General features: G+C 42.9%; 1 protein-coding gene across 1 annotated transcript; it reads left to right on the forward strand.

The window, feature by feature from the left end:
- The first annotated feature begins 6,968 nt into the window (after positions 1-6,968).
- Positions 6,969-9,098, forward strand: TCAP (titin-cap). The gene is made up of 2 exons (XM_077257691.1): positions 6,969-7,198; positions 7,585-9,098. Exons 1-2 carry the CDS (start codon positions 7,056-7,058, stop codon positions 8,000-8,002), a joined length of 561 nt encoding a protein of 186 aa, XP_077113806.1. The 5' UTR covers positions 6,969-7,055; the 3' UTR covers positions 8,003-9,098.
- Positions 9,099-19,466: the final 10,368 nt, after the last annotated feature.

The raw sequence follows: 19,466 nt of genomic DNA on the forward strand, positions 1-19,466 counted from the left end.
TCTTTGTCTTGTGTCAAGTTATTATATGTTATATGTGACTGTGTTTTTCATTAATATCCTTTCTGGAGAAATATTACAATTAATATAGTAGTCCGATCCTAAGGGTTGATTTACCCTGCTTTGGTGTGTGGTATAGTGCCAGGTTCCCAGGAAAGCACAATGGTGACAAACCCTGTGGGATTACTTAAGGTGGCCATAGTGGATGCTACTAAGCTTTATCAGAAATAGATACCTAAAAATGTTCAACATGATTTGCTGCGTTTGCAAAAGATAGGCTGTCGATGGAGTTAAAAAAAAGAAATCTAGGATTCCTGACGATCAGAATCTAGAGCTCCACAGAGTGCTACAGCACATGCTCAGAGTTTTCCTACCCAGTGCCATCTCTTTCCAAATATCAGCTACACAATCAGTTCTTCTGTTCAGTGGAAGTTCCACATTCATTACCCATCTCCTTCGTCTTTGTCTGAATCATTGCTTCAGTAAAGTAATAAACAGAATTATTCCTTGTCATAGTCGAGATTAGAGTGAATCTGCCTGCAACCCACAGCAATAGGAACAATCTGAGAAAAACCCTGCTCTAACTAGAATCTTCTGACTCTTAGTTTTATAGAGGTAGACACTGAGGCCTAGAGCCATAGAGCAGACCGGGTAAGGGCTCATGCAGAAGTCCATGAAACTCAGTCCAAGTACGGATCGCAATGCACGCTCTGTCCGTGAGTCACCCAACTCAAACTCATACATGCCTATAAGGGTGTTGAGCTCAGGCCAGTGGACAGTCTGTGCATTGTGATCCATGCTCTGACCGAGGTTCATGGACGTCTGCATTAGCCCATACCCTGAACTGCTTCTCCTGATTCCCACGACACCGTTTACCTACAGCCTTTACTATGGACATATGAAAAGCAGAACTCGGTGGCCACTAAGCAATGTATTGGGCCACTGTGTCCTGCCTTGCAGATCACCTACATCGGCCTACTGCCAGAGCAATTGCTGCTGATCAGTGGGGATGGTGAGTGACAGAGAGTCACTACAATAAGTGCTGAGCTGTGCTGTATGGAGCAGTCTAAACAATGAAATGGATGTGGCGCTCTCTTGTCTTTTGGTCCAAGTACAGGAGAAAAATGGGATGAGAAGCCTGAGGTGCAGTTTTAGGGCTCGTTTTCATCTGCGTATAAATCGGACTAGTGCAATTCGATAAAAAAATCGTATTGCACTCTGGCTAATGTTATTCAGTGATTCAGTGCTCGCCTGTGAGATTTTTTTCTCCGCTCAGATTGGGCTGAGAAAAAAAATCACAGCATGCTGAGAGTGGCTGTGTATGTTGCATGAGACTCGACAATGAAAATCAATGGGTGCGAGAAAAAAATTGCATGGCACACGGACCATGGTTGTGCTGTCCGATTTTTACGCATACATCTCAACGGAAACTCGATATTTCATCAACCAGGTATACTAAATTCCCAGCCTGAACTGTCAGAATAGAATAGATATATAGATAGAAAGAAGTCAGTGAGATATATAATTAGTGCTTTGCGTGTGTAGTTTCCTGCTCTTGTATTTAGCTAATAATTAAATGAATGAAATAAATGGCTTTGGGTCTCACTTTTTTTTTAGAACCAACAGAGGGAAAGCAGACATCTGGGGTCTGGGTGCTTCCCAGCCTATTAATATCAGCTCACAGCTGTCTACTTAGCCTTTACTGGTTATTAGAAGGGTATACCCCCAAAAAATGATGCGGGGTACCTCCTATTATTAATAACCAGTAAAGGCAAAGCAGACAGCTGCAGGCTGATATTAATAGGCTGGGAAGGGGCCATGTGTATTGGCCCCTTCCTAGACTACTAACACCGGCCCTCAGCTGCCCCAAAATGGCATATCCATTAGATGCACCAATTCTGGCACTTGGCCTCGAGGTCTCGAATCTTCCCGATTGCCCTGGTGCGGTGGTAATGGTTTTGGGATTCATATCAACTGTGTAATGTCTTCTGGCATCAAGCCCAGGTAATGAAGAAGTGTGTCAGGGACCCCAATACTAACCCTGTAGTCAAAAGAAAGAAACACATACAAAAGTCCATCAGTGTGTTCCAGCGGCTTTGGTGAGCGGTCACGTTACTGATGTCTCCGCTCATCACAGCCTCCAGATGTAGCAGAGTAGTGGATTGCCATGGGACATCCATATTATGGATTTACAGTGGACCCTGTGGATTTTTTTTTGCTAATAAATGGATAAGATAGGGTAATTGTCAGGGAGTGCTTTTTACAATGTAAGGACTTTTGAATGTGTTTCTTTCTTTTGACTATGGCATTAGTAATGGGCGTGACTGACAGACACCTCTCCATTACTAACTTCTGGGCTTGATGTCAGTGGACATTACACATTACCGATTGCAACTGCACCAGGGCAATCGGGACGAGCTGAGGCTAAGTGCCAAAATTGGTGCATCTAATGGATGCGCTATTTCTGGGGTTCGTATTATTAGTCTTGGAAGGGGCCAATATCCACGACCCCTTCCCAGCCTATTAATATCAACCTGCAGCTGTCTGGTTAGACTTTGCTGGTTATTAAAAATAGGGGGGATCCCATGTCATTTTTTTTGTGTCCCCCTTTTTAATAACCAGTAAAGACAATGCAGACAGCTGTGAGCTGTTATTAATAGGCTGTAAAGGACCATGGATATTGACTAGTGATGAGCGAATATACTCGTTGCTCGGGTTTTCCCGAGCACACTCATGAGGTCTCCGAGTATTTGTGACTGCTCGGAGATTTAGTTTTCTTCACCTCAGCTGCATGATTTATGGCTGCTAGCAAGCTTGATTACATGTGGGGATTCCCTAGCAACCAGGCAACCCCCACATGTACTCAGGCTGGCTAGCAGCCATAAATCATGCAGCTGCATCAACAAAAACTAAATCTCCGCGCAGTCACAAATACTCGGAGCCCACCCAAGCATGCTCGGGAAAACCTGAGCAAGGAGTATATTCACTTATCACTAATATTGACCCCATCCCAAAATAATAACACCAGTTCAAAGCTGTCTGCATTCCCTTAGCTGGTTATTTTTAAAAAAGTGAAGATCCCATGCCATTTTGTTTTATCAACGCAGCTACATGATTTGCGGCTGCTAGACAGCTTGAATACATTTGCTGTATAGCAGCAGCAAATCATGCAGCTGCGTTGACATAAACTAAATCTCTGAGCACGACGAAATACTCGGAGACCACCCGAGCATGCTCGGAGAAACCCGAGCAACGAGTATACTCGCTCTACACTACTTAACACCCTTTAGTACTACATAAAAGGCACTAAAGTGTGCTAGTTTATTATATACAAGGGATTTGTGACATTAAATATCTACAGGACATATCCTATTTATTCTGTCTGTATAAGATTACTTCATTAGTTTGTAAACTAGCTTTAAATCACAAAATTACAGTACGTAAAAGCTGATGCCAAAAATGGATTGCATATGCACGTCCTATAGATGATATGTGAGAAAAATCCCATTGTACTCGCATGCCACTCATCCTACTTTTCTGGCTCAACTTTAGAGTGATTTTTTTTAAGCAGATTAGGGCGAGCCTTTAGTCAATAGCTGCAGAGCAGGAGGTGATTGGGTGAAGGTGACATTGTTTTGGCAACTACTTCAGCACAGCCTTGTAACATTCAGCAATAATGATTATGGCCTGTGGTACTAAAGGGGTGGTGATGTTGGATCACCCCTTTAACAGTCCTGTTATAATACATCAACTTAGTAGCTTAATTTTGTTTATACGGAAAGATCAGGGGCTGCATATGCTTGGACATAGCAAAGATGTAAGGTCAGGTTCTTGTAATACTTTATGCAGCGGCAGTGGCACCACCTGTCAATGATGACCATCTGCCAAAATGCTTTTCCAACATGTTTAGGATTCATTTGCACAGACATCTGCTAATCTGATTGGTTATCACCTATGAAATAATTACTGAATGGTAACATACATGTCAGTCTTAAAGCAGGTAACATTGGGCACCTGGCTATATGGTCTCTCCAAATTAGTATCCATACCCAAACTAACATGCATTTGCTAGAAAACAAGTCTGATTTTTAATTTCGATCCACTTTCATAAGAAAGCAACACACAGGCTCCTAACAAAAATAATTAGTAGTGGATTAAGTAGCTTTTTATCCCTCCAACAGAAGCAAGGTAGGTGCGGGTGCCAGCAAAGTGGGTACAGGCTTTAAAATAACTTTCTCAGATTGCATATTGGCATGAAATCAGACATGGAGATTAATGGTGCTGAGCTTGTTGATTTCATAGAGGAGAATTGTGAAGGTCACATTGACATTGAACAGCAGCCAGTTGATACTACCCGAATAAAGTGAGACAGCTGCGCTAATAACGGAAAGAATGTTTTTTAATCTTTAGATTAATAAAAAAACATGAAGAGATTAAGGATGCACCTCAATGACCTGAGAACGACAAAGCTGCGGAGGCCGAGCCTATCACACCGGGCAGAGGCAATGGATCCTTCTTATTTACTTGCAGTTTGCTATATGGGCAGTTACTGACCCAGACTACGCGGCAGTCTTTAATCTCAGCATATGGATGACAAAACTGGAGAAATGTCCAGGCAACATCATCAATTCTTTCATTGGAGGTACAAAAAGTCACTAAACTGTAAATTAACGACCAGAGTTCTATGAACAATCTATTTCAATCTGCTGCATGGAAAACACATTGTAAACCACCTGTCTTCCTTTCGCTGTAACAGGTTACTAGCTCTTTTCCCTTTCTAAAATCAACAGGTTACCACCTGCCCAAGGGCACAATTTAGCCAGCTACCCATCCTTTCCAACATGGCTACCAGGTTACCTACATCTCCCTGGCTGAAAAGAGAAAACAATTACTTGAATATGAATGGCAGTATATCTTGCGGTGCCTACGCAGCGGTCCTTGCTGGTCTGGTCTGGACACACTGGAAATGGTCAACTGGAATGGTCAGAAAAACACACTCAATTATAAGCCGCAGCTGTTTCATCCTGCCCAGCCAGTAATGTGTGATACTACTACACTCAGGAGATCACCGTATATTATTTATAAATATATACCCAGCACTCTGGGTATAATCTAATAATAATCTAATAGAATCTAATAATCTACACTCAGGAGATAACTGTACATTATATAGAGATCCACCACTGTGTGATCCTGTTCTGATAATCTACAGTCAGAAGATCACTATACATTATATAAAGATCCAGCACTGTGTAATCCTGTCCTGATAATCTACAGTCAGGAGATCACTGTGCATTATATAGATACCCAGCACTATGTGATCCTTTCCTGATAATCTAGTCAGGAGATCACTATACATTATATGGAGATCCAGCACTGTGTGATCCTTTCCTGATAATCTACAGTGAGAAGATCACTGTACATTATATAGAGATCCAGCACTGTGTGATCCTGTCCTAATAATCTACAGTCATGAGATAACTGTACATTATAGAGATCCAGCACTGTGTGATCCTGTCCTGATAATCTATAGTCAGGAGATCACTGTACATTACTGTATATAGAGATCCAGCACTGTGATCCTGTCCTGATAATCTACAGTCAGGAGATCACTGTGCATTATATAGAGATCCAGCACTGTGTGATCCTGTCCTGATAATCTACAGTCAGGAGATCACTGTACATTACTGTATATAGAGATCGAGCACTGTGTGATCCTGTCCTGATAATCTATAAACAGGAGATCACTGTACATTATATAGAGATCCAGCACTGTGTGATCCTGTCCTGATAATCTACAGTCAGAAGATCACTGTACATTATATAGAGATCCAGCATTGTGTGATCCTGTTCTGATAATCTATATTCAGGAGATAACTGTGCTTTATATAGATACCCAGCACTGTGTGATCCTGACCTGATAATCTATAGTCAGGAGATCACTACATTATATACGGATCCAGCACTGTGTGATCCTGTCTTAATAATCTACAGTCAGGAGATAACTGTACATTATATAGAGATCCACCACTGTGTGATCCTGTCTGATAATCTACAGTCAGGAGATCACTATGCATTATATAGATGCCCAGCACTGTCTGGTCCTTTCCTAATAATCTATATTCAGGAGATCATTGTACATTATATAGATACCCAGCACTGCATGAGCCTGACCTGATAATCTATAGTCAGGAGATCACTGTATATTATATAGAGATTCAGCACTGTGTGACCCTGTCCTGATAATCTTCAGTCAGGAGATTACTGTACATTATATAGAGATCCAGCACTGTGTGATCCGGTCCTGATAATCTACAGTCAGGAGATCACTGTACATTATATAGAGATCCAGCACTGTTTTATCCTGTCCTGATAATCTATAGTCAGGAGATCAATGTACATTTTATAGAGTTCCAGCACTGTGTAATCCTGTCCTGATAATCCACAGTCAGATCACTGTACATTATATAGAGATCCAGCAATGCATGATTCTGTCCAGATAATCTACAGTCAGGAGATCACTGTACATTATGTAGAGATCCAGCACTGTGTGATCCTGTCCTGATAATTTACAGTCAGGAGATCACTGCACATTACATATATACCCAGCTCAGTGTGATCCAGTCGTGATAGTCTAGTAATGAGACCATTGCAAAAATCTTGTTGACAGATTCTGAGTTAGGAACCCCAGTAATAGTTGATAACAGATGACATAATAAGCACAACCTGTACCGGGAACTGTGTAACTTTGATCTGATGACAAAATGAATAGCAATGCTCGCATCTTGCTGTAGTGAGCATGTTCCCATAAACAGTGACATGTGGGCACAGTTCCATATCTGTCCTGTGTGTCAGTCAGTGGTCACTGTGTGGGTGTGAGGGGTTAGAGGCGGGTGAGGATGACTCTGTGGATAGATATAGATTGTTACAAAGCAGAATGAAAATAGATGCAGCCAAGTGTATATAAATCCAGGACACAACACTGTAGGGGAGAGCAAGCCTCAGAGGAAACGCACAGCAAAAACTACTGTAACCTGTTAACACACACTTAACCCAAGATGGTGGGGAAGTCAGAGACACATGAAGAGGGTAGCACTATGGCTGAGCTGAGCTGTCAATTGAAGGAAGACAACATGGCCCGACATGAGCACTATTCCGCAGAATGGCTGGATACATCAGTCTTCAGTAGACCAGAGGAAAGGTGAGACAATTTATCCAATTATATTATAACTAGTAGACATATAGATGACGTGTGATGCCTCGCAGCCCATGACTTTGGCACTATGTTGGAAAGATACATTTTATTCAAGACTAGGGATGAGCAGACCAGTGGAAGTTCTGGTTTTGGTAGCCAGCAGAATTTTAGTCCAAAGATCTTAACTCGAATTTGAACTAAAAGTAAATCTCTCTTTTGGGTTGGGCTCATCGCTCACTCTCAGTTAAGTTCAGGTTCACTCATCTCAATTGAAGACCGATATATGGCACTGAAATCTAGAGTACAAACAAGGATAAGGCAAAAGTACAATTTAATCTCAACATGCAATATTACATAGAATATGTGATTGACTCCCTTTTTTCTGTCATCAGCTGCAATGCTCGTGATGCCAACGTTTGGAGAAGAGAAAGCTTCAGACAGCAGGGCATGACGCATTTCCTGGTCCAACGTTCTCCAGCTCAGGTTATGAAAATGGGTCGGCTTGGTCAGCGCCTAACTCAATATCAGTTGCCCTACATGAGGACACTGCCACTGCCTATCTTCAAGCCAGCAGACCTCTCCTCTAAGATGGATCGCATGGCAACACCTCCACAGCTTCGTAGCATGATTGAGTTTGAGAGAGCCCTCAGCAATCCCGGCACTGATGGGTTATGCCAAGACAAGATACCCGTCTCTCAAATCACCAAAGAGTTGCCTCCAGTCATGCAGCCAGCACGTATGGAACTCTCTAAACCTGGCCTGGCCTCTTCCTTCACCAGATCTATGTCTCAGGAGGTTCAGAGAGGCTAAAGGACTATGATGGACAGTGGCATGGGGTGTGTACCATCTGAAAATTGTATTAGTCATAGGAAGGCCAGGTTTGAATGCAGTTTGTGTCTGCATTGTGTTTGCACTAGAATCTCAGTTACTGAGTTCATGCCTAGAAGCAGAATGTCCATTAGCAAATTAATTTATAGACAAATTGCTCAGATTGTGGTAGGAATATTGCAGAAGAAAGTACAGTAATATTTGTGTCTGGAAACTAGTGTATTACATTAATGTACCAGATCATCATTTCACTGTTCTGAACTTCAGCTGCTTTGTTATCCTCTACAAGTGTTAGAAGTCAATAATCTCAAAGTCTTGTTTGTTAGAACATCAGCTTTGCAGTGAGAGGTGGAACGTTCACCCATCTGTTCCTTGTTTTTGAGAAGGTTCAAAATGTCATGTATAGAAATTAGTGGTTCAGAGGAAGATAGGTTTGTGGTACTTGCATTTTCTCATGTCCATGAACAATAAGTCATTGGACATTGGATACAGGTATAGTTGAAGTGCAAAATGAATTGGCATTAGAAAGTATGAGATATGGAGCGGTCATGGAAGAGGAAGCTGAAGGATAGGAAGTTATAACTGATCCTAAAGGCTAAAATGTTATAACCAGAAGATAGAATGTTACAACTTGTTCCTGAAGGATAGGACCTTATGGCTGAAAGGTTTTTCATTGTCTGTTTTTGGTAGATTGCCTGTTAATTTATGAGCTGCATCCCATTTGTATTTTTAATTTCAGTAAATAAGCTACATGCAGCAGATTTAGGAAGTTCAAAAGTGCGAAAGAAAGATCTGAAGACTATGGGGTCATTGGATGGGTGTTTAGTCAATCCTATGTACAGCTGGGGCTTATCTGTAAAAATTAATTATAAGCTACCGAATGTGAATTCTCCTGGCCTTTAATGGGGTCAATCCTGTGTAGTAATGAACACAGATTATATGTTGCTTTGGATTACAAATATTTTGCACAGTTGTATATGTAGATATGTAATAAAGTATTTTTTTCTGTATTATATATTTATGTGTTACTTACTATTGATTGTAATATTTATGATATAATAAAATGGTTATATAGTTACTTCTTGTCAGTCTTCATTCATAACAGATTAATTACATTAATTGCCCATGTTACAAATGCCCAACAATTATTTTGCATCCTCCCTGAATCCCTTCCACCAACCCAGTACTGAACTCGCTGTATGGCAAGCACATATTGGATGTTGTAATTTGAAGCAAATATTCATATAATTAGGTTTGCACTTTGACCTTCTAGTTTCTTTTCCTGCTTTTTCCTAAAATCAGAGCTAGAATTTTATAAATGAAAAGTTGTATTTTTTTTTTATTAAATATTTTTCATGTAACAATTTAAGTACTCTAGCTCTAACTCAATCCACAACCCTATCCCTAACTCTATCCTTAGCCCTAAGTATAACCCTAAACCAATCACTAGCTGTAATCCTAGTTATGGTTACAGAAGTGTAAAACTGTAAAAGCAGCTCTTAGTACTTAACGAAGACAGTATTGAAATGTCCTGCACCTTCATTCATAGATGCTCATCTTCTGTCATCTTGGTCACTGCTTATGCAGAGTCAAGATGAGTTTGTAAGGGCAGAGACTAAGAAGACAAAGCTTATGTCTTTAAGTCTCATTCAGTATTTTCCACCAGCGAGAAAAACTAATTATTTTAATCAGACTTTGATCAGAGTGCGGTCCGAGTGTCATCAGTTTACTTCTTACAAGAAAAAAAAGGTTCTCCACCTTCTCCTCTCTGACAGTCAGTGAAAATTGGACTATATTAGGATGTCATCTGAGTACGGTCCGATTTTTTTCATGGATCCATAGACTTGCATTGCCAATTTTGATCTGATCCTCAGATCAAAATTGGACATATCTGCGTAATTCTTCAAGTAGTGCGCAATCTGCGAAAAAACCTGGACATCTGAATGGCCCCATAGACTGTTACACTCATACGTGAAAAACATACGTCTGAATGACTTCTTATACTGAGCTTTGTAATTTCAGTTCCTGCCTATGCAGAGTGGAGCAGAAAAAGACAAATTCATATTGCCTGCTGTGCTCTGATTAAAGTGAACCTGACAGCTGATCAACACAGTTCAACATATGGCCAGTATGTATGGCTGTATGATCTCAGCCAGGTATGTTTGACTCTGCAGGCTGCAGCGTTTCACAGAAAAGCATACTTTAAGAGCCACCAGGGACCAAGCCACGCTGGAGACTCGTCGGACAGGCAGGTCTCCAGCAGCTTCTCCCTGACCGCTACCCTGCAGTGTCTCCCTGTAAGTGCACACACGTGCACCCAGCTTTTAAGGTGTGTTCTCCTCCAAAACACCTTTGTGAAACATGTAATCCCTATAAAACTAATAATTATATTAAATATATTAAAAACACCAATAACAAAAAACGTGCCACATTGGACAAAAAAAATAGACAACACAAGATATTCAGTCTGGTGGACCTAAAATACAGTGTTGTAAATCAATAGATAATGGATATTGATAGATCCACCTGCAAAAGTATAAGTATATACCAGGCAACAAAAAGGAACCTGTGAACCCCTGCTCTGATCACTTAAACTGGTACTGCCTAGCTGAGGAAGTTGGCACCCGATATAGGACGAGATGTGGCTCCTCTGCTCAACGGTGGCTCTCCCTAACCATCCCTGTTGTAGCAGAATAATAACACATATGATAAAAGATAGTTACAGCAGTGATGCAGGACATGTGCTGATTACTGAGAGCCTAAGAATGATTATAGATGTTATCGTTCATTGCTTGTGCCTCAACACGTTTCCCCATCTTTTAGGTTCATCAGGAGGCTTGATGTATTTAAGAGTAGAAAATGAAGGTCACAGGCTCATTCTGGTGTTCCTGATTCCACTAGGCCTTAAATATGACTCCATAGTCAGGGCTTTGTTGGTTTCGGGCCACATGGTAAACTCTTCATTCAATATTGCAGATCTCCCTTGTCCCCACAAACGAAAGTGGGCATGCACAAAAAGGAGTAGACATTATGCTAAACTGTAGAAGTCACATTGTTCATCTCCCATCACATGTATGGTGACGTAATCAGGGGCGGCGATGATCAACGCATATATATAGGATGCCAACTTCCTCAGCTAGGCAGTACCAGTTAAACCGATCAGAGCAGGGATTCACGGGTCCTTTGCTGTTGTTGGTATATACTTATACTTTTGCAGGTGGATCTATCTATATCCATTACCTACTGAACTACAAAACTATATGTTAGGTCCACCAGACTGAATATTTTGTGTTGTCTTTTTGTCTAATGTTGCATGATTCTTAGGTGGTTTTAATATATTTAATAAGATATTAGTTTTATGGGGATTACAATATTTGCCAATAGCGCTCCGTCCCTCTGGAGTCTCACCATATGTCTAAGCTGTACTGTACAGCCACATATGGGGTATTTCTACATTCAGCAAAAATTGTGGGACAAATTTTGGTGCCATTTTTACCAATTTCCCAGTGTGAAAATCTAAAGTTTGGGGCTAAAAAAAAATTTTTGGGGTCTATTTTCTCCTGCTATCCTTGTGAAAATAAAAAAATTGGGGGCTACAATAACATTTTTGTGGGAAAATTGTGATTTGTTTATTTTAATGGCTCTATTTTTTAAACTTGTGTGAAGCAGCTGGGGTTCAAGGTGCTCACCACACATCTAGATACATTCCTTGAAGGGTCTAGCTTCCAAAATGGTGTCACTTCTGTTTTTTTCACCGATTAGGCATATCAGGGGCACTCCAAACAAGACATGAGACTGGCAGACCATTCTATCAAAGTCGGCGTTCCAAAATGTCACTCCTTTTCTGAGCCCCGCCGTGTGCCCAAACAGTAGTTTACCCCCACATATGGGATATCTGCAAACTCAGAAGAAATTACACAACAAATTGTATGGTCCATTTTCTCCTGTTACCTTTGCAAAAAGGAAAGATTTGGAGCCAAAGCAACTCTTTTGTGGGGATTTTTTTTTTTTTTTTTTTCATTTTCATGGCTCAACGATATAAAATTCTGTGAAGCACCTGTGGGTTAAAGGTGCTCACAACACTTCTAGATACATTCATTGAGAGGTGTAGTTTCCAGAATAGATTTACTTGTGGGGGGTTTCCACTGTTTAGGCACATCAGGGCTCTCCAAACGCGACATGACATCCGCTAATTATTCCAGCAAATTTTGCATTCAAAAAGTCAATTGGTGCTCCTTCCCTTCTAAAGGCCCCGTCTCACTAAGCGATTTACCAACGATCACGACCAGCGATATGACCTGGCCGTGATCGTTGGTAAGTCGCTGTGTGGTCGCTGGGGAGCTGTCACACAGACCGCTCTCCCCAGCGACCAACGATCAGGGGAACGACTTCGGCATCGTTGAAATTGTCTTCAACGATGCCGAAGTCCCCCTGCAGCACCCGGGTAACCAGGGTAAACATCGGGTTACTAAGCGCAGGGCCGCGCTTAGTAACCCGATGTTTACCCTGTTTACCAAAAAAAACAAACACTACATACTCGCCTTTCGGTGTCCAGGTCCCTTGGCGTCTGCTTCCTGCTCTGACTGAGCCGCCGTACACTGAGAGCAGAGCGCAGCGGTGACGTCACTGCTGTGCTCTCACTTCTCACTGTACGGCCGGCAGTCAGTGAGAGCAGGAAGCAGACGGCAAGGGACCTGACGGACATCAGAAGGCGAGTATGTACTGTTTGTTTTTTTTTTACATTTACGCTGGTAACCAGGGTAAACATCGGGTTACTAAGCGCGGCCCTGCGCTTAGTAACCCGATGTTTACCCTGGTTACCAGTGAAGACATCGCTGGATCGGTGTCACACACACCGATTCAGCAATGTCAGCGGGGCCTCAACGACCAAAAAAAGGTCCAGGCCATTCCGACACGACCAGCGATCTCGCAGCAGGGGCCTGATCGCTGGTACGTGTCACACATAGCGAGATCGCTATGGAGGTCGCTGTTGCGTCACAAAACTTGTGACTCAGCAGCGATCTCGCTAGCGATCTCGCTATGTGAGACGGGGCCTTAAGCCCTGCAGTGTGCTGAAACAGTAGTTTTCCACCACATATGAGGTATCAGCATACTCAGGGGAAATTGCACAACAAATTATATAGTGCAATTTTTCCTGTTACCCTTGTAAAAATGCAAAATTTGGGGCTAAAACCATTTTTGTGGGGAAAATGCGATTTTTTTAAATTTTCACGGCTCAGTGTTATAAACTTCTGTGAAGCACCTGGGAGTTTAAGGTGTTCACCACACATCTAGATAAGTTCCTTGAGGGGTCTAGTTTCCAAAATGGATTCACTTGTGGGCAGGGCCGGCGTTAGGGGCAGGCAGACTAGGCAGCTGCCTGGGGCCCCCGCTGCCCTAGGGGCCCCCAGCCAGGGGCAGACATACTGCTGATGGCACTGCTCCGGGGCCCAGAGGTGGAGGGGGGCCCCTGCAGGCAGACCTGGTATCATGCAGGGTCGGGCCCCTCTCACTCCCTCCTGTAATCATGGAACACCGAGTGTCGGGGAGAGAGCGGGGCGCGAAGTGCAGGAGATCAAAAAGGGGGCGTGTCATGCAGGGAGAGACGCTGGCCAATGAACGCTTTCCTTACAGTGACCAGACCAGACTGAGGAGAGCGCTCACTGGCTGCCGTCTGTCCCCCTGCATGGAGCGTCCCAATGGTGAGTACTCGCCTACAGTCAGGGGCCCCGGCTGCACAGCACATAGAGACAGCAGTGGAGGAAGAGCAGGACTTACAGGGGGTCTTCTGCTCCCTCCACTGTTCTGTTCAGAGCAGGCTGCAGCATCTCCTCACAGAGAAGAGATGGGGGAGGAGCTCACTGCAGGGGCAGCACGGCAGCACCAGGGGGCTGATATCGGTCTGCTCTGTGCCCCATCCCCCACAGTGGGGTCTGCAGCCTTCTCCAGCTGAGCTGACCTGCAGGGCTCATCTGACCACCTATACAAGATTAGTATGTATGTATGTATATGCTTGTATATGTATGTGTGTATCTGTGTGTCTCTGTGTGTATGTTTCTGTGTGTGTATCTGTGTATGTATGTACAGTATATGTGTGTATGTATGGTATAGTTGTATGGCTGTGTGTGTATGCATGTACAGTATGTGTGTATCTGTGTATGTGAAATAAATTTGTATGGATATATGGTATATATGTATGTTTATGTGCATGTACATACAGTATATGTGTATGTATATGTGTGTACGGTATGTGTATATACTGTATGTGTGTATGTACGGTACGTGTATGTGTATTATTATTATTATTATTTATTGTTATAGCGCCATTTATTCCATGGCGCTTTACAAGTGAATCTGTATGTTCGGTATATGTGTGTGTATGCATGTACGGTATATGTATGTATGTACGGTATGTGCATTTGGGTGTATTTTATGTATGTACGGTATGTGTGTACTATATGTATATAACTGTATCTGTGTATATACGGTATATGTGTGTGTATCTGTGTGTATGTACGGTATATGTGTGTACGGCATTTGTGTGAATGTACGGTATATGCATGTGTGTATGTACGGTATGTGTATGTATGATGGTATATGTATGTGTATCTGTGTATGTATGGTATATGTATGTGTTTGCATATACTGTATTTGTATGTGTATCTGTGTGTACGTACGGTGTATGTATGTGTATTTGTGTGTATGTATGGTACATGTATGTACGGTATGTGTATACTATCTGTGTATATAACTGTATGTGTGTATGCATGGAAGGTGTATGTCTGTGTATGTACGGTATGTGTATCTGTGTGTATGTACGGTGTATGTATGTACAGTATATGCTGGAACAAAAATCATTGTTCTCATCAGCACATCGCCCAGTTAAAACTGCAGATATTCTGCTAAGATGATACTGTATGGGGACAGATTGATTTACTAGTGATCATTCTGTCCCCAGCCAGTGTAAAGAGGCTGGAAACAAGTGGCGAATGACTTCAATATTGTTGATCACGCTCGTTTAGTGGCCTGAAATCAGCGCATGTAGCTACAACCAAAATGTTTCTGTTGGTGCAATATGTTAGCATTTGGGGCCCCATTTTAAACTTTTGCCTAGGGCCCCACTTTGCCTAAAACCGGCCCTGCTTGTGGGGGTTTCCACAGTTTAGGCACATCAGGGGCTCTCGGGTTGCAACATAGCATCCGCCAATTAGTTCAGCAAATTTTGCGTTAAAATAATCAAATGGGGCTCCTTTCCTTCCAAGCCCTGTTGTGTGCTCAAACAGTGGTTTTCCCCCACATATGGGGTATTGGTATGTTCAGAATAAATTGCACAACAAATTTTGGGGTCCATTTTTTACTGTTAGCCTTGCGAACATAAAAAAAAATTGGGTGTAAAGTGACATTTTTGTGACAAAAAGTTAAATGTTCATTTTTTCCTTCCACATTCCAAAACTTTCTATGAAGCACCTGAATGGTTAATAAACTTCTTGAATGTGGTCTTGAGCATTCGAGGGGGGATGAGCCCAGCCATGCATACAAGGAGGGAAGGGGGGATGAGACCAGCCATGCATACAAGGAGGGGAGGGGGGATGAGCCCAGCCATGCATACAAGGAGGGCAGGGGGGATGAGCCCAGCCATGCATACAAGGAGGGGAGGGGGGATGAGCCCAGCCATGCATACAAGGTGGGGATGAGCCCAGCCATGCATACAAGGAGGGAAGGGGGTATGAGCCCAGCCATGCATACAAGGTGGGGATGAGCCCAGCCATGCATACAAGGATGGGGGCATGAGCCCAGCCATGCATACAAGGATTGGGGGAGTGAGCCCAGCCATGCATACAAGGATAGGGGAGTGAGCCCAGCCATGCATTCAATGAGGGGACCAGGGGAGCCATGCATACAACGGGGGAGCCACACATAGCAGGACAGGATGGGGAGCCACGCATAGCAGGACAGGGATGAGGGGACAATACATACCGGCTTATACTTGAGTCAATAAGTTTACCCAGTTTTCCGTGGCAAAATTAGGTGCCTCAGCTTATACTCGGGTCGGCTTACACTTGAGTATATACGGTAAGTATGTAAAACATTTTTTTTCTTTATAAAATGAATTAAATGGATGCTGGTGAGGGACTGCAAATGATGATGATGGAGTGGGGCTGCAATTTGCAAATTATGGAGACTGGCTGCAGTTTGCAAATGATAGATGGGTGCTGCAAATGATGAGGGGGCTGCAAATGATGATGGAGGGGGCTGCAATGTGCAAATGATGGAGGGGGGCTGCACATGAACAGAAGGGGACTGCACATGATGAAGTGAGGGGAGAATGGGGTACTGTAAATGAAGGGAGAGGGGGACTGCGAATGATGAAGTGAGGGAGACTGCAAATGAAGTGAAGGACGGGAGACAGCAACTGAATTGAAAGTGGGGGATGGGGAGAGCAAATGAGGACCTCGGGAGAGCATTACTGGGGAGTAAATGATGTATTGAATGTGGGGGTAGAGCTGTTGAAAATGAATAGAGGGTGGGGGTGGGAGAGAGAGAAGAAATGACAATAAATTGGGGCAGAAGGGGGCATGGAAATATAATGAATCGGGGGAACAGGAGGCACATAGAGGGAATGTTGAAGATGCAGTGACTGATAATGAATTGCGGGAAGAGTACAGGGGCTAATTAATGTATATATTACGTGGGGGGAAAATGGCTATTTATAGTTGGTGGGGGCACAATGGTGGATTAATAATAACTAATTATATATTAATGGTGGGTGCACGTCTATATTCAGATGTGTAGTGTAGAAGAAAGTGAAAAGTGGGGAATGTGCTCTGGAAGCAGGGCTCTAGGTAACTATGTGTTATTTTATGCAGAGACGAGTCCTGGCTGGAAGAAATGAAGGCAGTCTGCGCTGCATGAAAAAGAAAAGCAAAGATGAAGGACTTCAGCAGGAGACGTCACTGATAAGTCAGTGTGTTACCTGAACACTGACACTATACACTATTAACTCTTCACTGTATACTATATACATAGCTCCTGTATATAATGTCACTGATGATCACTGTATTATCTATACACTGACACTATATACAGAGCTCCTGTGTATCATGTCACTGGTGATCACTGTATTACCTGTACACTGACAGTATATACAGAGCTCCTGTGTATAATGTCACTGGTGATCACTGTATTACCTGTACACTAACACTATATACGGAGCTCCTGTGTATAATGGCATTAGTGTTGTAGTTTTTTTTTATTAGTGATCAGTATTTTTGTATTTGATCACTATGTGGTGGTAGTATGTGATCTGGTTATGGTATGGCAGTATTTCTCCTTGTATGTGATATTATTTGTTCACTATGTGATGGTAATATGTGATCTGGTAATGGTATGGAGGTATTTGTTCCCTGTATGTGATAATATTCCATCACTATGTGGTGGTAATATGTCGTCTGGTCATGGTGTGATGGCATTTGTTCCTTGTATGTGGTATTAATGGTCATTCTAAAAAATATGTGACTCTTTCCTTTAAAGAAAAATAAAAAAAAAATACCTAAAAAGAGTATTGGATATTTTAAGAAATGTTTAATAGGTTAGAGTAGAGTAGGGCCCGACCAAAAGAGTCTACCTTGTCGTGGTGGTGAAGATGAGTTTTTCCAAGAGTGGGCGGTGGGACTGCCTAAGGTTCGAGGTGTGGAGTGGAGCCTGGGCAGAGTCTCAAGAGGGCCCGCAAATTTTGCAAGTATGGGACACTGAAATTCCTAGAGGCAGCCCTGGCTGCGGGGGTCTCGGATCCCACGCTGTCACTGTTGTGGAGGGCGAGGCACTGCTGAGGAGCAGTGAGGACGTCACACCAAGATCCCACAGAGGCCCGGGTAGCTATATTGCCACTGGTATGCTACTGCGAGTGGTGATTACCGGGTCCAGTGGAGGGATGCAGGCTTGGACTGGCCCACAGGGTAACAGGGGAATCCCCCGGTGGGCCCCTGTGTGGATCTGGGCCCCCAACTCCACTGTATGGGCAGTACTTGACATAATTCACTTGATTCACTCTACAGAAAAAAGCAGCATCTCATCATTCATTAACCACGCTACCTAGTTTATTATTATATAGAGATATAGGTAAATTTGTGAATGAAGGTAGTATAATATTTGCATGCAGGTGACAAGTGGGTCCCCCCAAAGTCAATGTTACTGGTGGGCCCTTGTCACCCCAGTCCGACACTGGTTGTAGTGCTTGCACAAGTGCTGTGACTCATTTTAACCGCACTTGTGCTGATCTTTATGGGGTGTGAAGAGTCCCACTGATCTGATAATACTGGCCTATTCTAAGTATCAATAATCTAAACCTCAAGGCACCGAGTCAGAAATTACTGTTGGCAGATTACTGCTATTTATTCAGTAAAATTGTGAATGCAGCTGTTGGCTATTAACAGCCTGTAATCGATGATGAGTATAAGATAGAGTAAATAAATATTTGATAATTTTCACTCATCCAATATTCTCATAGTGTTCTATCTATTATAAACAAGTAAGTACTCATTATAGTCTATGGGCATGCTCACATGTCCAGCTTTTTTATAGATAAATTGACACCATCCGTGTGGCATGATAATGCTCGATATTAATAAATACCGCGCTCCAAGGGTTTAAAAATAGTTGGAAATAAACCAAAAGTTAGATGCTGATTCACTTTGGACCGGTAAATTTAGCAGCATATAGGGGGAGTGTACAGCACTATTGTCAAAACAGCCGTTGGCTACAACCAATATAACCAACAGTTTGAAGTAGCTTACAGTTAATACGTGCCTTAAATACAATTAGAATAATCGGCTGATAACCCACATACCATACTGGTTTCGCTGCTTGCTTAAGGTGAAAAATGGTCCCAGATGTGTAAGGTGCTCTACCGCGGTGGACCGAGGAAGGTGGTCCTTTGGGAGCGGTGGCGATAAGCAGGGAGCACGCCGATACCGCTTAACCAGCGAGAAGACCGGGTACCGATGCACAGTACAGAGCCAGGAACCGTCCCGGCCGGAGACGATCCTGGTTGTACTGGAATAATGGCCGGCGCTGCTAGGCAGCGTGTGACGTCACAGGCCTACGGAGTCTCGTTTGGGACACAAAGCAAACCAACGCGTTTCGGAGTGTACCGCACTCCTTCCTCAGGGTTACCGCCCCAACTGACTGACTCCGTATTTAAGCGCATCCAGCAGACACCCGCTGTGCGCCAATTGTTAACTCTGTACGTCCCGGTCTCTCTCAAGTGTGCATGCTGGAGTAATGACCAACCGCCCTCAAAATATCATAATAAGTAGTACCTCCACTTTACATGGGGCATTGTACTGGTGAGTCATTGTTTGCAGGAGCTAAAGAGATAATCTCATTGACTCCCACAGAGGACCAACTTGATTGAATAAATAAACATATATAGTAATAGGGTAAAATT

This window comes from Ranitomeya variabilis, chromosome 4, assembly GCF_051348905.1.
Source record: "Ranitomeya variabilis isolate aRanVar5 chromosome 4, aRanVar5.hap1, whole genome shotgun sequence".
Lineage (NCBI taxonomy): Eukaryota > Metazoa > Chordata > Amphibia > Anura > Dendrobatidae > Ranitomeya > Ranitomeya variabilis.